Source organism: Corylus avellana, chromosome 5 (genome assembly GCF_965113065.1).
Source record: "Corylus avellana chromosome 5, dhCorAvel1.hap1.2, whole genome shotgun sequence".
Classification (NCBI taxonomy): domain Eukaryota; kingdom Viridiplantae; phylum Streptophyta; class Magnoliopsida; order Fagales; family Betulaceae; genus Corylus; species Corylus avellana.
Window position 1 is genome coordinate 7,471,547 of NC_142494.1, and position 21,606 is coordinate 7,493,152.

The 21,606-nt window shown below is 37.3% G+C and overlaps 1 protein-coding gene across 1 annotated transcript; it reads right to left on the bottom strand.

The window, feature by feature from the left end:
* Positions 1-240: 240 nt before the first annotated feature.
* Positions 241-20,889, bottom strand: LOC132181743 (wax ester synthase/diacylglycerol acyltransferase 11-like). Its single transcript, XM_088516711.1, has 2 exons — positions 20,704-20,889; positions 241-831 (listed from the first exon to the last, which is right to left on the bottom strand). The coding sequence occupies exons 1-2, from the start codon at positions 20,887-20,889 to the stop codon at positions 241-243; spliced, it is 777 nt and encodes a 258-aa protein (XP_088372837.1).
* Positions 20,890-21,606: the final 717 nt, after the last annotated feature.

Sequence of the window (21,606 nt, forward strand, 5' to 3'; positions counted from 1 at the left end):
AAAAAATAAATAAAGTCTTGCAACCGAGCTAGGGGGCAAAAGAGTATTTAAAAACATAAAGAGTTAAATACTTTATGTTGAGAGTTAAATACTTTAAACCCAAATGGCTAATAAACATGACAGTTGGGAGTTATTGAAAAGTTCATAATTGATACCTAAAAAAAAGGGTTCATAATTGAAGATAAACTTGCTTTGTGCTAGTAGTGAATATGAATTTCATGAAAATCAAATGATCATTAGCTAGTTTGTGCTTAGACATGTTGATCTTACCAATCCAAGCTTAGCCTTTATGTGTTTGATACGATCAAGAGAGAATGTCATGGTTGATATTGTGATTGGCAGAAACACTACTCCTTCATCCCCCAACCTAATTGGTGTCCGATCGTCCTTAACCAAAGTGCTCTTCAAAATGCTCCATCCAAAATCCGATAGTGAGTTAGAGATCAAGGGAAAGATTTGAAACACTTTTGCAAGAGCACTTTTATTATCACTTTCTAGTTCTGTGTGTGGGCGTGACGGCAACTTTAAGGGAGCAGAAGGATGATCAGCACTTCGTAGAGCACCCATGAGAGAGTAGCCATCACCAAGCGAATGATGAAGCTTGAATATGATATTACCAGCTGCATTGCTTGTTGGATACTTGAATACGTGAACTTCCCATAGTGGTTTGCTTTGGGGAAAGTGATCCATTGCTACCTTTGACAAGTAGTCGTCAAGATATGCATCGTATGATGTGGGTGACAACCCGGCAGGGAAAATGGGGACATTAACATGGTCTTCAAGCTTCACTTCAACCCTTTTCCATTGTTTATCACCTTTTTGGTTTGTAACCTGTTTCAGAGTTCTCAGTATTAGTGGCACGTGATAAGATCGAGGTAAAGCAATAAAACCATCGAATCAACAATCAATATACTGTGCTTAAAAAAATAAAAAAATAAAAAAATCAATATCATGAAAAGACTTTGCATTTGCTTTAACTTAATAACATGCTTAATTACACCGAAATAACTAGCAAATTTTGTTTTGTTTGTCATTGTAAACATGGCCTGTGTGGAGGCCCAACAGCCACAGGGTATTAAGCTTTGTCTATGAACCCAGCCAAATTAACACACTGCAATGAGATTAGTTAAGAGAAGAAGAAAAAGAAAAAGAAGAATATTAAAACTAGAAGAGAAAGAGGATTAATTGAACAATGTCTCCTCCAGGCTTTACTCCTCAATAAAATCTATTTTTAAGGCTTTTTCATCATTCTTTATAAATAAAGAAAGTGGAGACATGAAGAGAGAAAACGAAGAAAAAAAATAAATAAATAAGAAGCTTAGTGAAAAACTTATATACGACTCCAAACTACACCTATTCAACTGCCTAGATGTATCACTTAGAAGCAACAAAATAAGATCTCACTTAACAGTTAACAATCAACAAAATACAGATATGTAATGAATTTTAAGAACACAGATATTTGGTTACGAAAAGTAAACCATTTAGAGAACTCTCTAAATGTAAAACCTATCCGGAGTAGCCAAACTCAGGAAATCAATCCACTATAAGAAGAATAAGGAATACAAGAAGAATTACAAAACATTTGCAATTTACTCTCCCTTGCACACGACAAGCGACCCACTTGACTTCTATCGCAATAGCCCTTTCCAGAACCTCTCGCACAATTCTTCTATAAGATTTCCTTTCACCGAAACTCCAATTGGCTTCACGTATTTAATCTTCACTCACATAAACTAGAACAATATTTCTTTCTAATCTCTCTGTTTTAGCTCTCAAAATACGTACGTATATTAGGCAAAATAGTTTGTTTAAATAGAGAATAAAACAATAATTCAGCAGCCATGTCCAAACAGGGATAAGTGGGTGTCCGAACATGGCTAGGGTTACATATGCGTAACCATGTGGTGTCCGAACACCCAAGTCATGTGTCCGGACATGCCATGCAAAATGATCTTGCTGGAAATTGGGTTCGGACCCAGCTTCTGACGGTCCGAACCTACCTCTCAAATGTAGCTTGCTGGAAATTGGGTCCGGACCCAGCTTCTGGCGGTCCGGACCTCCCCTTCAAAAACAGCTTGCTGGATGTAGTGTCCGGACCCAACTTCTGACCGTTTAGACAGGCCCTTCACATTTGACTTGCTGGATTGTGTCCGGACCTGGCTTCTGATGGTCCGGACACTCCATTCAAAATGTGTTGTTTGGAAATTGGGTCCGGACCTGGCTTCTGGCGGTCCGGACAAGGCCTTCTAGAATCTTGCTTTCTGGACATGCTGAGGTGATCATTTTCAACAACTTACATGCAAACCGAATGTGCCAAAACCTAAACTAACAAACTCCCCCTTTGGCCATTCGGGGACAAAAATAATTATACATGAAAATGACACATCAACTCCCCCTTTTTGTCTTTGAAGGACAAAAGGAAGCACAAATAAAAAAATGGAATTCTAGAGTTAAAAAAAAAAAAAAAAAAAACAACTCATTAAATCTGAAATAAGTAGACACAAAAACAAAAATAGTCCCATCACATAATGGTATTCGAGTTGTAAGCAAAGCAAACAAAAAATGAAAATTATTCTTGCCAAAAACTATCTTTGATATACTTCATATCTTGCTCCAAAGTTGTTAGGCGGGTGTTGATAGCTTCGATGCTTTGGCCTTGAGCTTGAAGTAAGTCAATTATTTTATTTAATTGACTGGAAACATCTGATGATCCCGAGGAGGACGCAGCTGGAGGATCTTGAACAATTGGAGGAGCATTGTTAGCTAGAAGTTTTGAGCCTTTACATTTGAAAAAAAAAATGAAATCATAGAGAAAGAAAGAAAAAAATAACAAAACGAAAGAAAAAAAGAAACTTTTGGAACAGGCAAGTGCTTCGGCCGAGAGAGAGGAGGAGGAAATGGGAATAAGAAGAGATATCAGGTTTTTTTTTTAAAAAAAAAAACAAAATTAATTTAAAAATAAAACACAACTTGTATAGATATCCAATAACTCATGCATGTCCTTATGAATATCTTAACAATCCAGAGTGATCAATAACTACACACACCATAAATGTATCATATGCATTAATCATCCTTTTTTTGTGAATTCAGCCAAGTAAGCAATAACTCAGAAAACTCATGCGAGGGTGTAGTGTGTGAAAAACTCCCATTAAATAAGATTTCATCAGTGGAATGTAAATCTAGACAGACATTTAGCAAATAAAAGACAAATAGTTTGATTCAAGCCACAGTCAAACCTTATAATGTTAGGACCTAGAATCCCTCATCCGATACACTCCCCCTGAGACTTATCATTTAGTAACCATCTATTTCCGCAATGATTTGATCACTGATTCTTTCTATAGGGACATATAAAAGCAAAACTAAGTCATTTGAGCATATTTTATGCCCCTTTTTTTTTCTTTTTTTATTGAAGAAAATGTCGGAATTTTTAGGAGCTAGGTTCAACTGACTAGTTGATCAAGTGGATAGAAATGACATACCTATCTTTCAAAAAAATGTTTGATCCGAATTCCCAAACACATATCAAAAATACAAACTTAATGGGGGCATATAGTGCACAACTTCGAACATGAGAAAAAACTGACTCTTACTCCCTCAACAATCTTCAGAAGAACAAGGTAGATCATAAAACATATGAAGCATTAGATGTAAATTGCAGAATTATTGACCCCACTCAGATGTAAAATATTCATTTGAAAATAATACATGAGAAACTGACTACCGAACAGGAAAAAAATATCACAAAAATAACACAACCAAAGAACAGAAAACCAAAAAAAAAAAAAAACAAAACAAAACAAAATGCTCTAGAATAGTGACGGAAAAATATCAATATGCTTAATTTCTAGGCATGTTCTATATATACGATCATGAGAGATCGCATACACCAATAGCATTCTTGAGATACTCAAACCTAGATCCATCTAGGGGTTTTGTAAACAGGTCAGCTAATTGATATTCAGTAAGCATAAATTCAAGAGATACCACCTGGGTCTCCACCAAGTCATGGATGAAATGATGATGTATGTCAATGTGTTTCGTGCGTGAATGTTGGACCGGATTCTTCGAGATGTTTATGGCACTAGTATTGTCATAGTAGACAATCATCTTCCCTTGAGTAAATCCATAGTCCGCAAGAAGTTGCTTCATCCAGATTAGCTGTGTGCAACAGCTCCAAGTAGCTATATATTCGGCCTCAGCAGTAGAAAGAGAGATGGAGTTTTGTTTCTTACTCATCTAGGTGACCAAGTTTGTACCCACATAAAAACATCCGCCAGAAGTACTCTTTCGATCATCCGCATTACTGGCCCAGTCAACATCAGAATATCCTGCAAGCTCAAGATTTGTGTTAGTAGAAAAATAAATCCCAAAATTGATAGTTCTATTTACATACCTGAGGATCCGTTTAACTGCTGTCAGATGAGATTCCTTTGGATTAGCTTGAAATCGAGCACATACACCCACACTGAAAGATATATCTGGTCGACTAGTTGTAAGGTAAAGCAGACAGCCGATCATACTTCTGTATAAGATTTGGTCAACGGATTTCCCAGCCACATTTGCACTCAGCTTAACACTTGTACTCATGGGTGTGTGAGCATGACTTTTTCCATCCAATCCAAATCTCTTCACAAGATCTTTGGCATACTTTGGTTGAGACACAAAGATACCTTTGTAGGATTGTTGGACTTGAAAACCTAGAAAGTAAGTCAATTCACCAATCATACTCATTTTGAACTCTTGTTTCATTTCTGTAGAGAATTGATGAGCATGTGAGTCGACCGTAGAGCCAAAAATAATGTCATCTACATAAATCTAGACAATGAGTAGTTGGTTGCCTTTCCTACGGATGAACAAGGTACGGTCAGCTTGTCCTCGAATGAACCCATGTTCAAGAAGATAAGTTGTCAGATATTCATACCAAGCTCTCGGAGCTTGTTTCAATCTATAAAGTGCCTTTTTTAGCTTGTAAACATGTTTTGGATATGTTGGATCCTGAAACCCTTTTGGCTGAGCTACATACACTTCTTCTTGAAGGATGTCATTAAGAAAAGCACTCTTGACGTCCATCTGATACAATTTGATCTGAAGATGACATGAGATGCTCAGCAAAATTCTGATAGATTCCAATCTGGCTACCGGTGCAAACGTCTCATCAAAGTCCACTCCTTCAACTTGAGTGTATCCTTGAGCAACCAATCGAGCCTTGTTTCTTACCACTGTACCATGCTCGTCAGACTTATTCTTGAATACCCATTTAGTGCCAATGATATTCTGATCTTTTGGTCTTGGAACCAAATTCCATACATCATTCCGAACAAACTGATTGAGTTCATCGTGCATAGCAGCAACCCAACTCTCATCTTCTAATGCCTCATTAACTTTCTTTGGCTCAATCTGAGAAAGATAACAAGAATAAGAGACTTAATTAACCACCCTGTTTTGCAGTCGTAAACCTTCATTAACATTTCTCAGCAAATTTTCTCTAAGGTGATTAAGTTTGAATCTGGAGGATGGTACATGAGAGACCATGTTTGGAACTGGTGAAGGAATCATGTCTTCTGCAACTGAAGATATTGATGTACGGACTGCTGAAACATTCGGACTAGGAGGTTCATGAGTCTTATCAGAAATATCAACTTGCTCCCCTTCAACATGAGATTCTTCTTCTGCAAGATGATCCTTGGTAGTTTCATCATCGATGACAACATTGACTGATTCCATTACTGACTTGGTCCTTGTGTTATACACTCGACTAGCTCGACTTGCAGTGGAATACATAAGAAAAATTCCTTCGTCATTTTTTGCATCAAACTTCCCCAAGTTCTTCCTGTCACGAAGAATGTAGCACGTACTTCCGAACACCCAAAAATATTTGACAGTGGGTTTCTTGCCTCGCCATAGCTCATACGGTGTCTTGGTAGTTGTTGGTTTAAGAAAAACTCGATTTACAGTATGACATGCAGTATGGACTGCTTCTCCCCAAAATGTTATGCCAAATTCTTAGCATTTATCATTACTCTAGCCATTTCCTGTATGACTCTATTTTTTCATTCTACTCCTCCATTTTGTTGAGGAGTTATGGGAGATGAGAATTCTTGTTTGATACCTTGTTGAGCACAATAATCTTCAAAACTGGAATTCTCGAATTCTCTGCCATGATCACTACGAATTCGCTTGATGAGACAGTTTTGTTCATTTTGTATCTTATTGAACAAGATCTGAGCTTGTTCAAAGGCTTCAGATTTCTCTCTTAACAAAATTACCCATGTATATCGAGAGAAGTCATCTACGACCACCATAATGTATTTCTTGCCTCCCATTCTAGCTGTCCGTGTAGGTCCCATGAGATCCATGTGAAGAAGCTCTAAGTTTCGAGAGGTAAAAATACCTGAAGTCTTTTTGTGTGGAGTTCAAGTTTGTTTCCCCAATTGACATGGTCCACACTTTCCTTTATCAGCCTGATGAATCTTGGGTAAATCAGCTATGGCTTCTGTCTTTGAGACTTTGACCAGATCATGAAAATTTAGATGCCCCAGCCGTTGATGCCACAATTCTCCAGTGTCCAGGGTTGCCTTGTTGCATTTTATCTGAGAATTTGAGGAGAACCAATAGCAGTTGTCAACAGTGCATTTTCCTCCCATCAATCATTTTCCTTGAAAATAAAAAATGCTGCATTCTTTCTTAGAAAACTGAACTACTAAATCGTAATCACAAAACTGACTAATGCTCAATAAATTTGCCTTGAGTCCTTCAACATACAACACTTCTTGTGGAGTAGGAGCACCGAAAATTTCCACAATTCCTTAACCGATCACCTTCAATTTGCTGCCATCTCCATAAGTGATGCTTCCACCTCCTTTGCCTTCTTTAAGCTCTTTGAATATAGACTTATCACCTGTCATATGTTTGGAACAACCACTATCCAGAAACCACAAACATGAATTAAGCATACTTAAGGCAATATGAGCAACCAAGCATAGATGATCTTTCTTTTTAACCCAGACCTGTTCCTTTTGAGGAGGTATTTTCACATGATTGCCAAACAAATTAGGCATATCTTTTACATCAACAGAATTTGACAAAGCTGCTAACTTCTCACTAATAAGTTTCACTTGAGCATTTAAAACTTTTAGTTGATTTCCAATTCCAGGTTCATCTAGTCTAGGGATATTCTTTTGAGACCATGGTTGTTTAGCCCTAATTTGAAAACAATTTGGTCGAGTATGACCTTTGACACCATAGTGAAAACATGTAGGGATAAACTTAGAATTGAAGTTAGTCCTTACCGAAACCTTGAATTTTAACTTATTCTTCTTGGTCACATCTTCTGAGCTTTCTTTAGGTAAACACGAGTTCTCAATTACAACATCTTTCATTTTAGGTTTCACAAACATAATCTTAGAAGTGGTAGCAACATTTGAAGAAGAATTAACATGTTTATTAAAACCCAATCCAGTCCTATCAGATGAATGTTTCTGATTTCCTAACATTTGATTCAATTTATCACTAGAAAATTTCTTTAAATGATCATTTGAATCAGTCAAGTCCTTTTCCAGAGATTTAACTTTAGCAATCAATATGAGGTTTTCAGAAGTCAAGGTGTTTCGAATAGCTAGACATTCATCCATAGATTTCATTAATCTCTCTTTCTCAAGTTCAGCTTCTTTTAGATTTTTCAAATTTCTCCTATTCAGCTTGTTCACTTTATCACATTCCACAAACAAGTTATTATAAGCAGTTTGTAAATCCACCTCATCAACAGATTCGATTTCAGATTTGTTAAGCATATGAGGTGAGTTAACAACCTTATAATCGTTATCATAAGAAGCAGTAAAAGCTAAATAATTCACTCCTCCTTCAACTTCTCCTTCGAGTTTCTCATCATCCGACTCATCACTCTGAGTGACATTAAAAGCTTTACCTTTTGACATTTTCAGATTAGCACATTCAATTCAAATATGACCCCGACCCCCACATTCATGACATTTGCGTCCACTAGTAAACTTATCATTCTGATTAGTCTCTAAGTTCTCTCGTGGATTACTTCTAACTTCACCTCTAGGTTTCACAGGACCTTTTGAGTCTCGATTTTTAAAATTTCCATTAACGGGTCTAAAGAATTTTCTAAATTTTTTAGCAAATAGGGCAAATTCTTCATCATCCCCAGAATCCTCATCAGACGAACCACAAGAATTGACTTTAACATTTTTTGCCTTAAGAGCAATGTTTTTAGTTTTCTTGTTTTTGGGTAAAATTTGCTCAAAAGTTTGAAGGGAACCTACTAGTTCTTCTACTCTCATAGTATCTACGTCTTTGTTCTATTGTATGGCAGCAATTTGAGGTATAAATCTCTCAGGTAAAGATCTTAAGATTTTTTTCACCACTTTTGCATCATCCATTTTCTTTCCTAAATTAATAGTAGAGTTTCTAATGACACTAAGCTTTGAATAGAATTCATCAAAAGTTTCATCTTCCTGCATTCTAATCTCCTTAAACTGAGAAACCAACATTTGAAATTTTGAAGTTCTAACCACCTTAGTTTCTTCATGTGTGATTTCTAAAGTTTTCCAAGCTTCCTTAGCTAACTCACATCTATAAATTCTTAAAAATTCCTCATTTGAAACAGAGATGTAAATAGCATTTATAGCTTTGTCATTCGCAGTAGCATTATTCTTTTCTTCCGTTGTCCATTCAACTATTGCTTTTTCTGGACGTGTCCATCCAGATTCAACAATATGCCATACATTAATGGATTTAAAGTATGCTCTCATAAGAATTTTCCAAAGCGTATAATTTATTCCGTCAAAGGCGAGAAGGGAATTAGGAGCAACAGTAAGTGACACTTGATATGGAGTGTAGGATCACACTCAGGAAAAAAATTACTTCATAGAGTGAACCCACTCTGATACCAATTAAAAAACCTATATACGACTCCAAACTACACTTGTTCAACTGCGTAGATGTATCACTTAGAAGCAACTTAATAAGATCTCACTTAACAGTTAACAATCAACCAAATACAGATATGTAATGAAATTCAAGAACACAGATATTTGGTTACAAAGAGGAAACCATTTAGAGAACTCTCTAAATGTAAAACCTCTCTGGGGAAGCCAAACCCAGGAAATCAATCCACTATAAGAAGAATAAGGAATACAAGAAGAATTACAAAACCTTTACAATTTACTCTCACTTGCACACGACAAGCAACCCACTTGACTTCTACTGCAGTAGACCTTTCTAGAACCTCTGGCACAATTCTTCTTTAAGATTTCCTTTCATCGGAACTCCGATTGGCTTCACATATTTAATCTTCACTCACATAAACTAGAACAATATCTCTTTCTAATCTCTCTGTTTTAGCTCTCAAAATACGTACGTATATTAGGCAAAACAATTTGTTTAAATAGAGAATAAAACAATAGTTCAGTAGCCATGTCCGGATAGGGATAAGTCGGTGTCCGGACATGGCTAGGGTTACATATGCGTAACCACGTGGTGTCCGGACACCCAAGTCATGTGTCCGGACATGCCATGCAAAATGGTCTTGTTGGAAATTGGGTCCGGACCCAGCTTCTGACGGTCCGGACCTACCTCTCAAATGTAGCTTGCTAGAAATTGGGTTCGGACCCAGTTTCTGGCGGTCCGAACCTCCCCTTCAAAAACAGCTTGCTGGATGTAGTGTCTGGACCCAGCTTCTGACGGTCCGAATAGGCCCTTCACATTTGACTTGCTGGATATTGTGTCCGGACCCGACTTCTGATGGTTTGGACAGGCCTTTCAAAATGTGTTATCTAGAAATTGGGTCCGGACCTGGCTTCTGGCGGTCCGGACAGGGCCTTCTAGAATCCTGCTTTCTGGACATGCTGAGGTGCTCATTTTCAAACACTTACATGCAAACCGAATGTGCCAAAACCTAAACCAACACTTTGTTCTTCCCTTTTGGCGTGTTCTCCAACTCAAAGTTCTGCCTCTTCGATTCAATTAAAAAATAAAGTTTTAAAGAAAGATGTTGGGCCTAGAATAAGACTAATTCATTTTATCTTTCTTTTAAAATAAGCAATTCTAAGCAGAATTTAATCAGTTGTGTACTAATCAAAACTTGCAATGGGCCGGAACTAAAATTAATTGAATTTAGGGTAAAGTCCTCTTAACCTCCTCAAACGACCACCCCAATGACAATCTACCCTCCAAACTATCAATTGCGACAATTTACCCCACAAACTATCAAAACAATGACAATGTACCCCAAATTCTATCAAAATAACGAAATTACCCTTATTAAAATAAAAAGAAAAATACTAAAATTTATAAAAAAAAATAAAAATAAAAAGCAAAACAGAGGTGATGGACAACCCTGGATGGTGGCCGGACTACCCCTAGGTAACTGGGGATGGTCCAGCCACCCACTAGGGGGTGGATCGGCCACCCCCGAGAGAAAAATCTAGGCATGCCTAATTAATCTTCATCTGAGAATGGATGTTAGAGACTGAAAAACTTCTTCGCAAGGGATTGTGAGACCCATGTCATGGCTGAAGCCAAATTCTTCTTCGGCTTGCTAGAGAAGGATTTGGAAATAAGGACGAGTCAAGTAAGAGATTGGGTCAATGACCCAGAAAATGACACAAAAATACAGAAATGGCTTATGTCTTCTTCGGCTCGGGTAAGATACAGAAATAGCTGTGTGAAGGGCTGAGGAGTGTTGTGGGGGGGGGGGTATTTAAGCTGTTTTCGGGGGTGGCCGAACCACCCCTAGAGGTGATTCAGCCACCCCTACTATATTTAGTGGGTGGCCGAACCACCAAAGCACCTGGGGGGGGTGGCAGAACCACCCCTTGCCACCCATGGGGTGGTTCTTTCACCCTTTTTTTTTTTTTTTTTTTTTAACTTTTCTTTTTAAATTTTAAATTTATTTAATTTTTTTTCAAATTTTTAGGGATATTTTTGTCTTATTAAAAATTTTATAGAGATAATTTTGTTATTTTTCTATTATTGGGAGTAGATTGTTATTTATGTGGTAGTTTGAGGGGGTTAAGAGAACTTTACCCTTAAATCTAATAGTAAGAATAATATATAAAATATCAAAGAAATAGAGAGAGAGAGAGAGAGGGCACCATGACGGATGACAAGCATCGATTGAGCGGAAGGAATGAATCACTGAGCAATGATATGATGTCGATGTCGATGTCGGTGATTGGAACTTCAGTTTCCAAGACATCAACAATAGATCTAGATAACAAAGAGCTATTCAAGTATTGTCCGCTTGGACTCACTGGCTCCAATCCTTCATTCAACTCCATAATGCTTGGACTCTCTGGCCCTCAATGCTCTTGCACTCCCACTCCGATAAGTAATTTAGTATTTAAATCGTAAACACATGCACACAATAATAGAGAATAAAACAATAATTCAGCAGCCATGTCCAAACAGGGATAAGTGGGTGTCCGAACATGGCTAGGGTTACATATGCGTAACCATGTGGTGTCCGAACACCCAAGTCATGTGTCCGGACATGCCATGCAAAATGATCTTGCTGGAAATTGGGTTCGGACCCAGCTTCTGACGGTCCGAACCTACCTCTCAAATGTAGCTTGCTGGAAATTGGGTCCGGACCCAGCTTCTGGCGGTCCGGACCTCCCCTTCAAAAACAGCTTGCTGGATGTAGTGTCCGGACCCAACTTCTGACCGTTTAGACAGGCCCTTCACATTTGACTTGCTGGATTGTGTCCGGACCTGGCTTCTGATGGTCCGGACACTCCATTCAAAATGTGTTGTTTGGAAATTGGGTCCGGACCTGGCTTCTGGCGGTCCGGACAAGGCCTTCTAGAATCTTGCTTTCTGGACATGCTGAGGTGATCATTTTCAACAACTTACATGCAAACCGAATGTGCCAAAACCTAAACTAACAAACTCCCCCTTTGGCCATTCGGGGACAAAAATAATTATACATGAAAATGACACATCAACTCCCCCTTTTTGTCTTTGAAGGACAAAAGGAAGCACAAATAAAAAAATGGAATTCTAGAGTTAAAAAAAAAAAAAAAAACAACTCATTAAATCTGAAATAAGTAGACACAAAAACAAAAATAGTCCCATCACATAATGGTATTCGAGTTGTAAGCAAAGCAAACAAAAAATGAAAATTATTCTTGCCAAAAACTATGTTTGATATACTTCATATCTTGCTCCAAAGTTGTTAGGCGGGTGTTGATAGCTTCGATGCTTTGGCCTTGAGCTTGAAGTAAGTCAATTATTTTATTTAATTGACTGGAAACATCTGATGATCCCGAGGAGGACGCAGCTGGAGGATCTTGAACAATTGGAGGAGCATTGTTAGCTAGAAGTTTTGAGCCTTTACATTTGAAAAAAAAAATGAAATCATAGAGAAAGAAAGAAAAAAATAACAAAACGAAAGAAAAAAAGAAACTTTTGGAACAGGCAAGTGCTTCGGCCGAGAGAGAGGAGGAGGAAATGGGAATAAGAAGAGATATCAGGTTTTTTTTTAAAAAAAAAAAACAAAATTAATTTAAAAATAAAACACAACTTGTATAGATATCCAATAACTCATGCATGTCCTTATGAATATCTTAACAATCCAGAGTGATCAATAACTACACACACCATAAATGTATCATATGCATTAATCATCCTTTTTTTGTGAATTCAGCCAAGTAAGCAATAACTCAGAAAACTCATGCGAGGGTGTAGTGTGTGAAAAACTCCCATTAAATAAGATTTCATCAGTGGAATGTAAATCTAGACAGACATTTAGCAAATAAAAGACAAATAGTTTGATTCAAGCCACAGTCAAACCTTATAATGTTAGGACCTAGAATCCCTCATCCGATACACTCCCCCTGAGACTTATCATTTAGTAACCATCTATTTCCGCAATGATTTGATCACTGATTCTTTCTATAGGGACATATAAAAGCAAAACTAAGTCATTTGAGCATATTTTATGCCCCTTTTTTTTTCTTTTTTTATTGAAGAAAATGTCGGAATTTTTAGGAGCTAGGTTCAACTGACTAGTTGATCAAGTGGATAGAAATGACATACCTATCTTTCAAAAAAATGTTTGATCCGAATTCCCAAACACATATCAAAAATACAAACTTAATGGGGGCATATAGTGCACAACTTCGAACATGAGAAAAAACTGACTCTTACTCCCTCAACAATCTTCAGAAGAACAAGGTAGATCATAAAACATATGAAGCATTAGATGTAAATTGCAGAATTATTGACCCCACTCAGATGTAAAATATTCATTTGAAAATAATACATGAGAAACTGACTACCGAACAGGAAAAAAATATCACAAAAATAACACAACCAAAGAACAGAAAACCAAAAAAAAAAAAAACAAAACAAAACAAAATGCTCTAGAATAGTGACGGAAAAATATCAATATGCTTAATTTCTAGGCATGTTCTATATATACGATCATGAGAGATCGCATACACCAATAGCATTCTTGAGATACTCAAACCTAGATCCATCTAGGGGTTTTGTAAACAGGTCAGCTAATTGATATTCAGTAAGCATAAATTCAAGAGATACCACCTGGGTCTCCACCAAGTCATGGATGAAATGATGATGTATGTCAATGTGTTTCGTGCGTGAATGTTGGACCGGATTCTTCGAGATGTTTATGGCACTAGTATTGTCATAGTAGACAATCATCTTCCCTTGAGTAAATCCATAGTCCGCAAGAAGTTGCTTCATCCAGATTAGCTGTGTGCAACAGCTCCAAGTAGCTATATATTCGGCCTCAGCAGTAGAAAGAGAGATGGAGTTTTGTTTCTTACTCATCTAGGTGACCAAGTTTGTACCCACATAAAAACATCCGCCAGAAGTACTCTTTCGATCATCCGCATTACTGGCCCAGTCAACATCAGAATATCCTGCAAGCTCAAGATTTGTGTTAGTAGAAAAATAAATCCCAAAATTGATAGTTCTATTTACATACCTGAGGATCCGTTTAACTGCTGTCAGATGAGATTCCTTTGGATTAGCTTGAAATCGAGCACATACACCCACACTGAAAGATATATCTGGTCGACTAGTTGTAAGGTAAAGCAGACAGCCGATCATACTTCTGTATAAGATTTGGTCAACGGATTTCCCAGCCACATTTGCACTCAGCTTAACACTTGTACTCATGGGTGTGTGAGCATGACTTTTTCCATCCAATCCAAATCTCTTCACAAGATCTTTGGCATACTTTGGTTGAGACACAAAGATACCTTTGTAGGATTGTTGGACTTGAAAACCTAGAAAGTAAGTCAATTCACCAATCATACTCATTTTGAACTCTTGTTTCATTTCTGTAGAGAATTGATGAGCATGTGAGTCGACCGTAGAGCCAAAAATAATGTCATCTACATAAATCTAGACAATGAGTAGTTGGTTGCCTTTCCTACGGATGAACAAGGTACGGTCAGCTTGTCCTCGAATGAACCCATGTTCAAGAAGATAAGTTGTCAGATATTCATACCAAGCTCTCGGAGCTTGTTTCAATCTATAAAGTGCCTTTTTTAGCTTGTAAACATGTTTTGGATATGTTGGATCCTGAAACCCTTTTGGCTGAGCTACATACACTTCTTCTTGAAGGATGTCATTAAGAAAAGCACTCTTGACGTCCATCTGATACAATTTGATCTGAAGATGACATGAGATGCTCAGCAAAATTCTGATAGATTCCAATCTGGCTACCGGTGCAAACGTCTCATCAAAGTCCACTCCTTCAACTTGAGTGTATCCTTGAGCAACCAATCGAGCCTTGTTTCTTACCACTGTACCATGCTCGTCAGACTTATTCTTGAATACCCATTTAGTGCCAATGATATTCTGATCTTTTGGTCTTGGAACCAAATTCCATACATCATTCCGAACAAACTGATTGAGTTCATCGTGCATAGCAGCAACCCAACTCTCATCTTCTAATGCCTCATTAACTTTCTTTGGCTCAATCTGAGAAAGATAACAAGAATAAGAGACTTAATTAACCACCCTGTTTTGCAGTCGTAAACCTTCATTAACATTTCTCAGCAAATTTTCTCTAAGGTGATTAAGTTTGAATCTGGAGGATGGTACATGAGAGACCATGTTTGGAACTGGTGAAGGAATCATGTCTTCTGCAACTGAAGATATTGATGTACGGACTGCTGAAACATTCGGACTAGGAGGTTCATGAGTCTTATCAGAAATATCAACTTGCTCCCCTTCAACATGAGATTCTTCTTCTGCAAGATGATCCTTGGTAGTTTCATCATCGATGACAACATTGACTGATTCCATTACTGACTTGGTCCTTGTGTTATACACTCGACTAGCTCGACTTGCAGTGGAATACATAAGAAAAATTCCTTCGTCATTTTTTGCATCAAACTTCCCCAAGTTCTTCCTGTCACGAAGAATGTAGCACGTACTTCCGAACACCCAAAAATATTTGACAGTGGGTTTCTTGCCTCGCCATAGCTCATACGGTGTCTTGGTAGTTGTTGGTTTAAGAAAAACTCGATTTACAGTATGACATGCAGTATGGACTGCTTCTCCCCAAAATGTTATGCCAAATTCTTAGCATTTATCATTACTCTAGCCATTTCCTGTATGACTCTATTTTTTCATTCTACTCCTCCATTTTGTTGAGGAGTTATGGGAGATGAGAATTCTTGTTTGATACCTTGTTGAGCACAATAATCTTCAAAACTGGAATTCTCGAATTCTCTGCCATGATCACTACGAATTCGCTTGATGAGACAGTTTTGTTCATTTTGTATCTTATTGAACAAGATCTGAGCTTGTTCAAAGGCTTCAGATTTCTCTCTTAACAAAATTACCCATGTATATCGAGAGAAGTCATCTACGACCACCATAATGTATTTCTTGCCTCCCATTCTAGCTGTCCGTGTAGGTCCCATGAGATCCATGTGAAGAAGCTCTAAGTTTCGAGAGGTAAAAATACCTGAAGTCTTTTTGTGTGGAGTTCAAGTTTGTTTCCCCAATTGACATGGTCCACACTTTCCTTTATCAGCCTGATGAATCTTGGGTAAATCAGCTATGGCTTCTGTCTTTGAGACTTTGACCAGATCATGAAAATTTAGATGCCCCAGCCGTTGATGCCACAATTCTCCAGTGTCCAGGGTTGCCTTGTTGCATTTTATCTGAGAATTTGAGGAGAACCAATAGCAGTTGTCAACAGTGCATTTTCCTCCCATCAATCATTTTCCTTGAAAATAAAAAATGCTGCATTCTTTCTTAGAAAACTGAACTACTAAATCGTAATCACAAAACTGACTAATGCTCAATAAATTTGCCTTGAGTCCTTCAACATACAACACTTCTTGTGGAGTAGGAGCACCGAAAATTTCCACAATTCCTTAACCGATCACCTTCAATTTGCTGCCATCTCCATAAGTGATGCTTCCACCTCCTTTGCCTTCTTTAAGCTCTTTGAATATAGACTTATCACCTGTCATATGTTTGGAACAACCACTATCCAGAAACCACAAACATGAATTAAGCATACTTAAGGCAATATGAGCAACCAAGCATAGATGATCTTTCTTTTTAACCCAGACCTGTTCCTTTTGAGGAGGTATTTTCACATGATTGCCAAACAAATTAGGCATATCTTTTACATCAACAGAATTTGACAAAGCTGCTAACTTCTCACTAATAAGTTTCACTTGAGCATTTAAAACTTTTAGTTGATTTCCAATTCCAGGTTCATCTAGTCTAGGGATATTCTTTTGAGACCATGGTTGTTTAGCCCTAATTTGAAAACAATTTGGTCGAGTATGACCTTTGACACCATAGTGAAAACATGTAGGGATAAACTTAGAATTGAAGTTAGTCCTTACCGAAACCTTGAATTTTAACTTATTCTTCTTGGTCACATCTTCTGAGCTTTCTTTAGGTAAACACGAGTTCTCAATTACAACATCTTTCATTTTAGGTTTCACAAACATAATCTTAGAAGTGGTAGCAACATTTGAAGAAGAATTAACATGTTTATTAAAACCCAATCCAGTCCTATCAGATGAATGTTTCTGATTTCCTAACATTTGATTCAATTTATCACTAGAAAATTTCTTTAAATGATCATTTGAATCAGTCAAGTCCTTTTCCAGAGATTTAACTTTAGCAATCAATATGAGGTTTTCAGAAGTCAAGGTGTTTCGAATAGCTAGACATTCATCCATAGATTTCATTAATCTCTCTTTCTCAAGTTCAGCTTCTTTTAGATTTTTCAAATTTCTCCTATTCAGCTTGTTCACTTTATCACATTCCACAAACAAGTTATTATAAGCAGTTTGTAAATCCACCTCATCAACAGATTCGATTTCAGATTTGTTAAGCATATGAGGTGAGTTAACAACCTTATAATCGTTATCATAAGAAGCAGTAAAAGCTAAATAATTCACTCCTCCTTCAACTTCTCCTTCGAGTTTCTCATCATCCGACTCATCACTCTGAGTGACATTAAAAGCTTTACCTTTTGACATTTTCAGATTAGCACATTCAATTCAAATATGACCCCGACCCCCACATTCATGACATTTGCGTCCACTAGTAAACTTATCATTCTGATTAGTCTCTAAGTTCTCTCGTGGATTACTTCTAACTTCACCTCTAGGTTTCACAGGACCTTTTGAGTCTCGATTTTTAAAATTTCCATTAACGGGTCTAAAGAATTTTCTAAATTTTTTAGCAAATAGGGCAAATTCTTCATCATCCCCAGAATCCTCATCAGACGAACCACAAGAATTGACTTTAACATTTTTTGCCTTAAGAGCAATGTTTTTAGTTTTCTTGTTTTTGGGTAAAATTTGCTCAAAAGTTTGAAGGGAACCTACTAGTTCTTCTACTCTCATAGTATCTACGTCTTTGTTCTATTGTATGGCAGCAATTTGAGGTATAAATCTCTCAGGTAAAGATCTTAAGATTTTTTTCACCACTTTTGCATCATCCATTTTCTTTCCTAAATTAATAGTAGAGTTTCTAATGACACTAAGCTTTGAATAGAATTCATCAAAAGTTTCATCTTCCTGCATTCTAATCTCCTTAAACTGAGAAACCAACATTTGAAATTTTGAAGTTCTAACCACCTTAGTTTCTTCATGTGTGATTTCTAAAGTTTTCCAAGCTTCCTTAGCTAACTCACATCTATAAATTCTTAAAAATTCCTCATTTGAAACAGAGATGTAAATAGCATTTATAGCTTTGTCATTCGCAGTAGCATTATTCTTTTCTTCCGTTGTCCATTCAACTATTGCTTTTTCTGGACGTGTCCATCCAGATTCAACAATATGCCATACATTAATGGATTTAAAGTATGCTCTCATAAGAATTTTCCAAAGCGTATAATTTATTCCGTCAAAGGCGAGAAGGGAATTAGGAGCAACAGTAAGTGACACTTGATATGGAGTGTAGGATCACACTCAGGAAAAAAATTACTTCATAGAGTGAACCCACTCTGATACCAATTAAAAAACCTATATACGACTCCAAACTACACTTGTTCAACTGCGTAGATGTATCACTTAGAAGCAACATAATAAGATCTCACTTAACAGTTAACAATCAACCAAATACAGATATGTAATGAAATTCAAGAACACAGATATTTGGTTACAAAGAGGAAACCATTTAGAGAACTCTCTAAATGTAAAACCTCTCTGGGGAAGCCAAACCCAGGAAATCAATCCACTATAAGAAGAATAAGGAATACAAGAAGAATTACAAAACCTTTACAATTTACTCTCACTTGCACACGACAAGCAACCCACTTGACTTCTACTGCAGTAGACCTTTCTAGAACCTCTGGCACAATTCTTCTTTAAGATTTCCTTTCATCGGAACTCCGATTGGCTTCACATATTTAATCTTCACTCACATAAACTAGAACAATATCTCTTTCTAATCTCTCTGTTTTAGCTCTCAAAATACGTACGTATATTAGGCAAAACAATTTGTTTAAATAGAGAATAAAACAATAGTTCAGTAGCCATGTCCGGATAGGGATAAGTCGGTGTCCGGACATGGCTAGGGTTACATATGCGTAACCACGTGGTGTCCGGACACCCAAGTCATGTGTCCGGACATGCCATGCAAAATGGTCTTGTTGGAAATTGGGTCCGGACCCAGCTTCTGACAGTCCGGACCTACCTCTCAAATGTAGCTTGCTAGAAATTGGGTTCGGACCCAGTTTCTGGCGGTCCGAACCTCCCCTTCAAAAACAGCTTGCTGGATGTAGTGTCTGGACCCAGCTTCTGACGGTCCGAATAGGCCCTTCACATTTGACTTGCTGGATATTGTGTCCGGACCCGACTTCTGATGGTTTGGACAGGCCTTTCAAAATGTGTTATCTAGAAATTGGGTCCGGACCTGGCTTCTGGCGGTCCGGACAGGGCCTTCTAGAATCCTGCTTTCTGGACATGCTGAGGTGCTCATTTTCAAACACTTACATGCAAACCGAATGTGCCAAAACCTAAACCAACACTTTGTTCTTCCCTTTTGGCGTGTTCTCCAACTCAAAGTTCTGCCTCTTCGATTCAATTAAAAAATAAAGTTTTAAAGAAAGATGTTGGGCCTAGAATAAGACTAATTCATTTTATCTTTCTTTTAAAATAAGCAATTCTAAGCAGAATTTAATCAGTTGTGTACTAATCAAAACTTGCAATGGGCCGGAACTAAAATTAATTGAATTTAGGGTAAAGTCCTCTTAACCTCCTCAAACGACCACCCCAATGACAATCTACCCTCCAAACTATCAATTGCGACAATTTACCCCACAAACTATCAAAACAATGACAATGTACCCCAAATTCTATCAAAATAACGAAATTACCCTTATTAAAATAAAAAGAAAAATACTAAAATTTATAAAAAAAAATAAAAATAAAAAGCAAAACAGAGGTGATGGACAACCCTGGATGGTGGCCGGACTACCCCTAGGTAACTGGGGATGGTCCAGCCACCCACTAGGGGGTGGATCGGCCACCCCCGAGAGAAAAATCTAGGCATGCCTAATTAATCTTCATCTGAGAATGGATGTTAGAGACTGAAAAACTTCTTCGCAAGGGATTGTGAGACCCATGTCATGGCTGAAGCCAAATTCTTCTTCGGCTTGCTAGAGAAGGATTTGGAAATAAGGACGAGTCAAGTAAGAGATTGGGTCAATGACCCAGAAAATGACACAAAAATACAGAAATGGCTTATGTCTTCTTCGGCTCGGGTAAGATACAGAAATAGCTGTGTGAAGGGCTGAGGAGTGTTGTGGGGGGGGGGTATTTAAGCTGTTTTCGGGGGTGGCCGAACCACCCCTAGAGGTGATTCAGCCACCCCTACTATATTTAGTGGGTGGCCGAACCACCAAAGCACCTGGGGGGGGGTGGCAGAACCACCCCTTGCCACCCATGGGGTGGTTCTTTCACCCTTTTTTTTTTTTTTTTTTAACTTTTCTTTTTAAATTTTAAATTTATTTAATTTTTTTTCAAATTTTTAGGGATATTTTTGTCTTATTAAAAATTTTATAGAGATAATTTTGTTATTTTCCTATTATTGGGAGTAGATTGTTATTTATGTGGTAGTTTGAGGGGGTTAAGAGAACTTTACCCTTAAATCTAATAGTAAGAATAATATATAAAATATCAAAGAAATAGAGAGAGAGAGAGAGGGCACCATGACGGATGACAAGCATGGATTGAGCGGAAGGAATGAATCACTGAGCAATGATATGATGTCGATGTCGATGTCGGTGATTGGAACTTCAGTTTCCAAGACATCAACAATAGATCTAGATAACAAAGAGCTATTCAAGTATTGTCCGCTTGGACTCACTGGCTCCAATCCTTCATTCAACTCCATAATGCTTGGACTCTCTGGCCCTCAATGCTCTTGCACTCCCACTCCGATAAGTAATTTAGTATTTAAATCGTAAACACTTGCACACAATATTTAAAGAAGAATGATAAGAACCATCTTTTTATTCTCTTTTATTATCTTAAAGCTGATATAGCTTTCAAAATCACCATTGAATCAACATTCAAGTATGATTCATCTAAAATTTAATGATGATTTTAAAAACCACATCAACTTTAAGAGAATAAAAATATAGTACATAGCATTACTCATATGCTCTAACCATTTAGAGTTAGAGCATATATATTAGGGGCTGGTCTAACTAGGGGCCGGTCCTTAATTAAAAATATTAAAAGATAATAAAGTAAAATATAGCTACTCCTTGATTCTTGAACCGTACCCTTCAATCATTTTAATTGTCAATTAATTGGGATTTTCTGTCAAGATTGAAAATGGAGAATGAAGAGTTTATTGCATTAATGATTCAAGTGTTACAATTAGCAAACTAACTTAACAACTACTAGGTAGCTAACTAAGCATCCGTTTATTTCGACACAAAATCTTATTTATAGGAAAATGTTTTCAACAAAAAATATTTTTTTGAAAATTGATTTTCCAAAAAACATTTTCCAATGTTTGACGCATACAAAAAATCACAATTTACAATATTGTCCCAACCGGGTCCCAACAGCGACCTCACTAGGTCTAGTGAATCTCGACCGG

Coding starts and splice junctions, on each gene's coding strand:
- LOC132181743 (XM_088516711.1), bottom strand. CDS start 20,889: ATGGAGTTGAATGAAGGATTGGAGCCAGTGAGTCCAAGCGGACAATAC. Junction 832..20,703: donor CATGCTTGTCATCCGTCATG/GTGCCCTCTCTC, acceptor ACTCTGAAACAG/GTTACAAACCAAAAAGGTGA.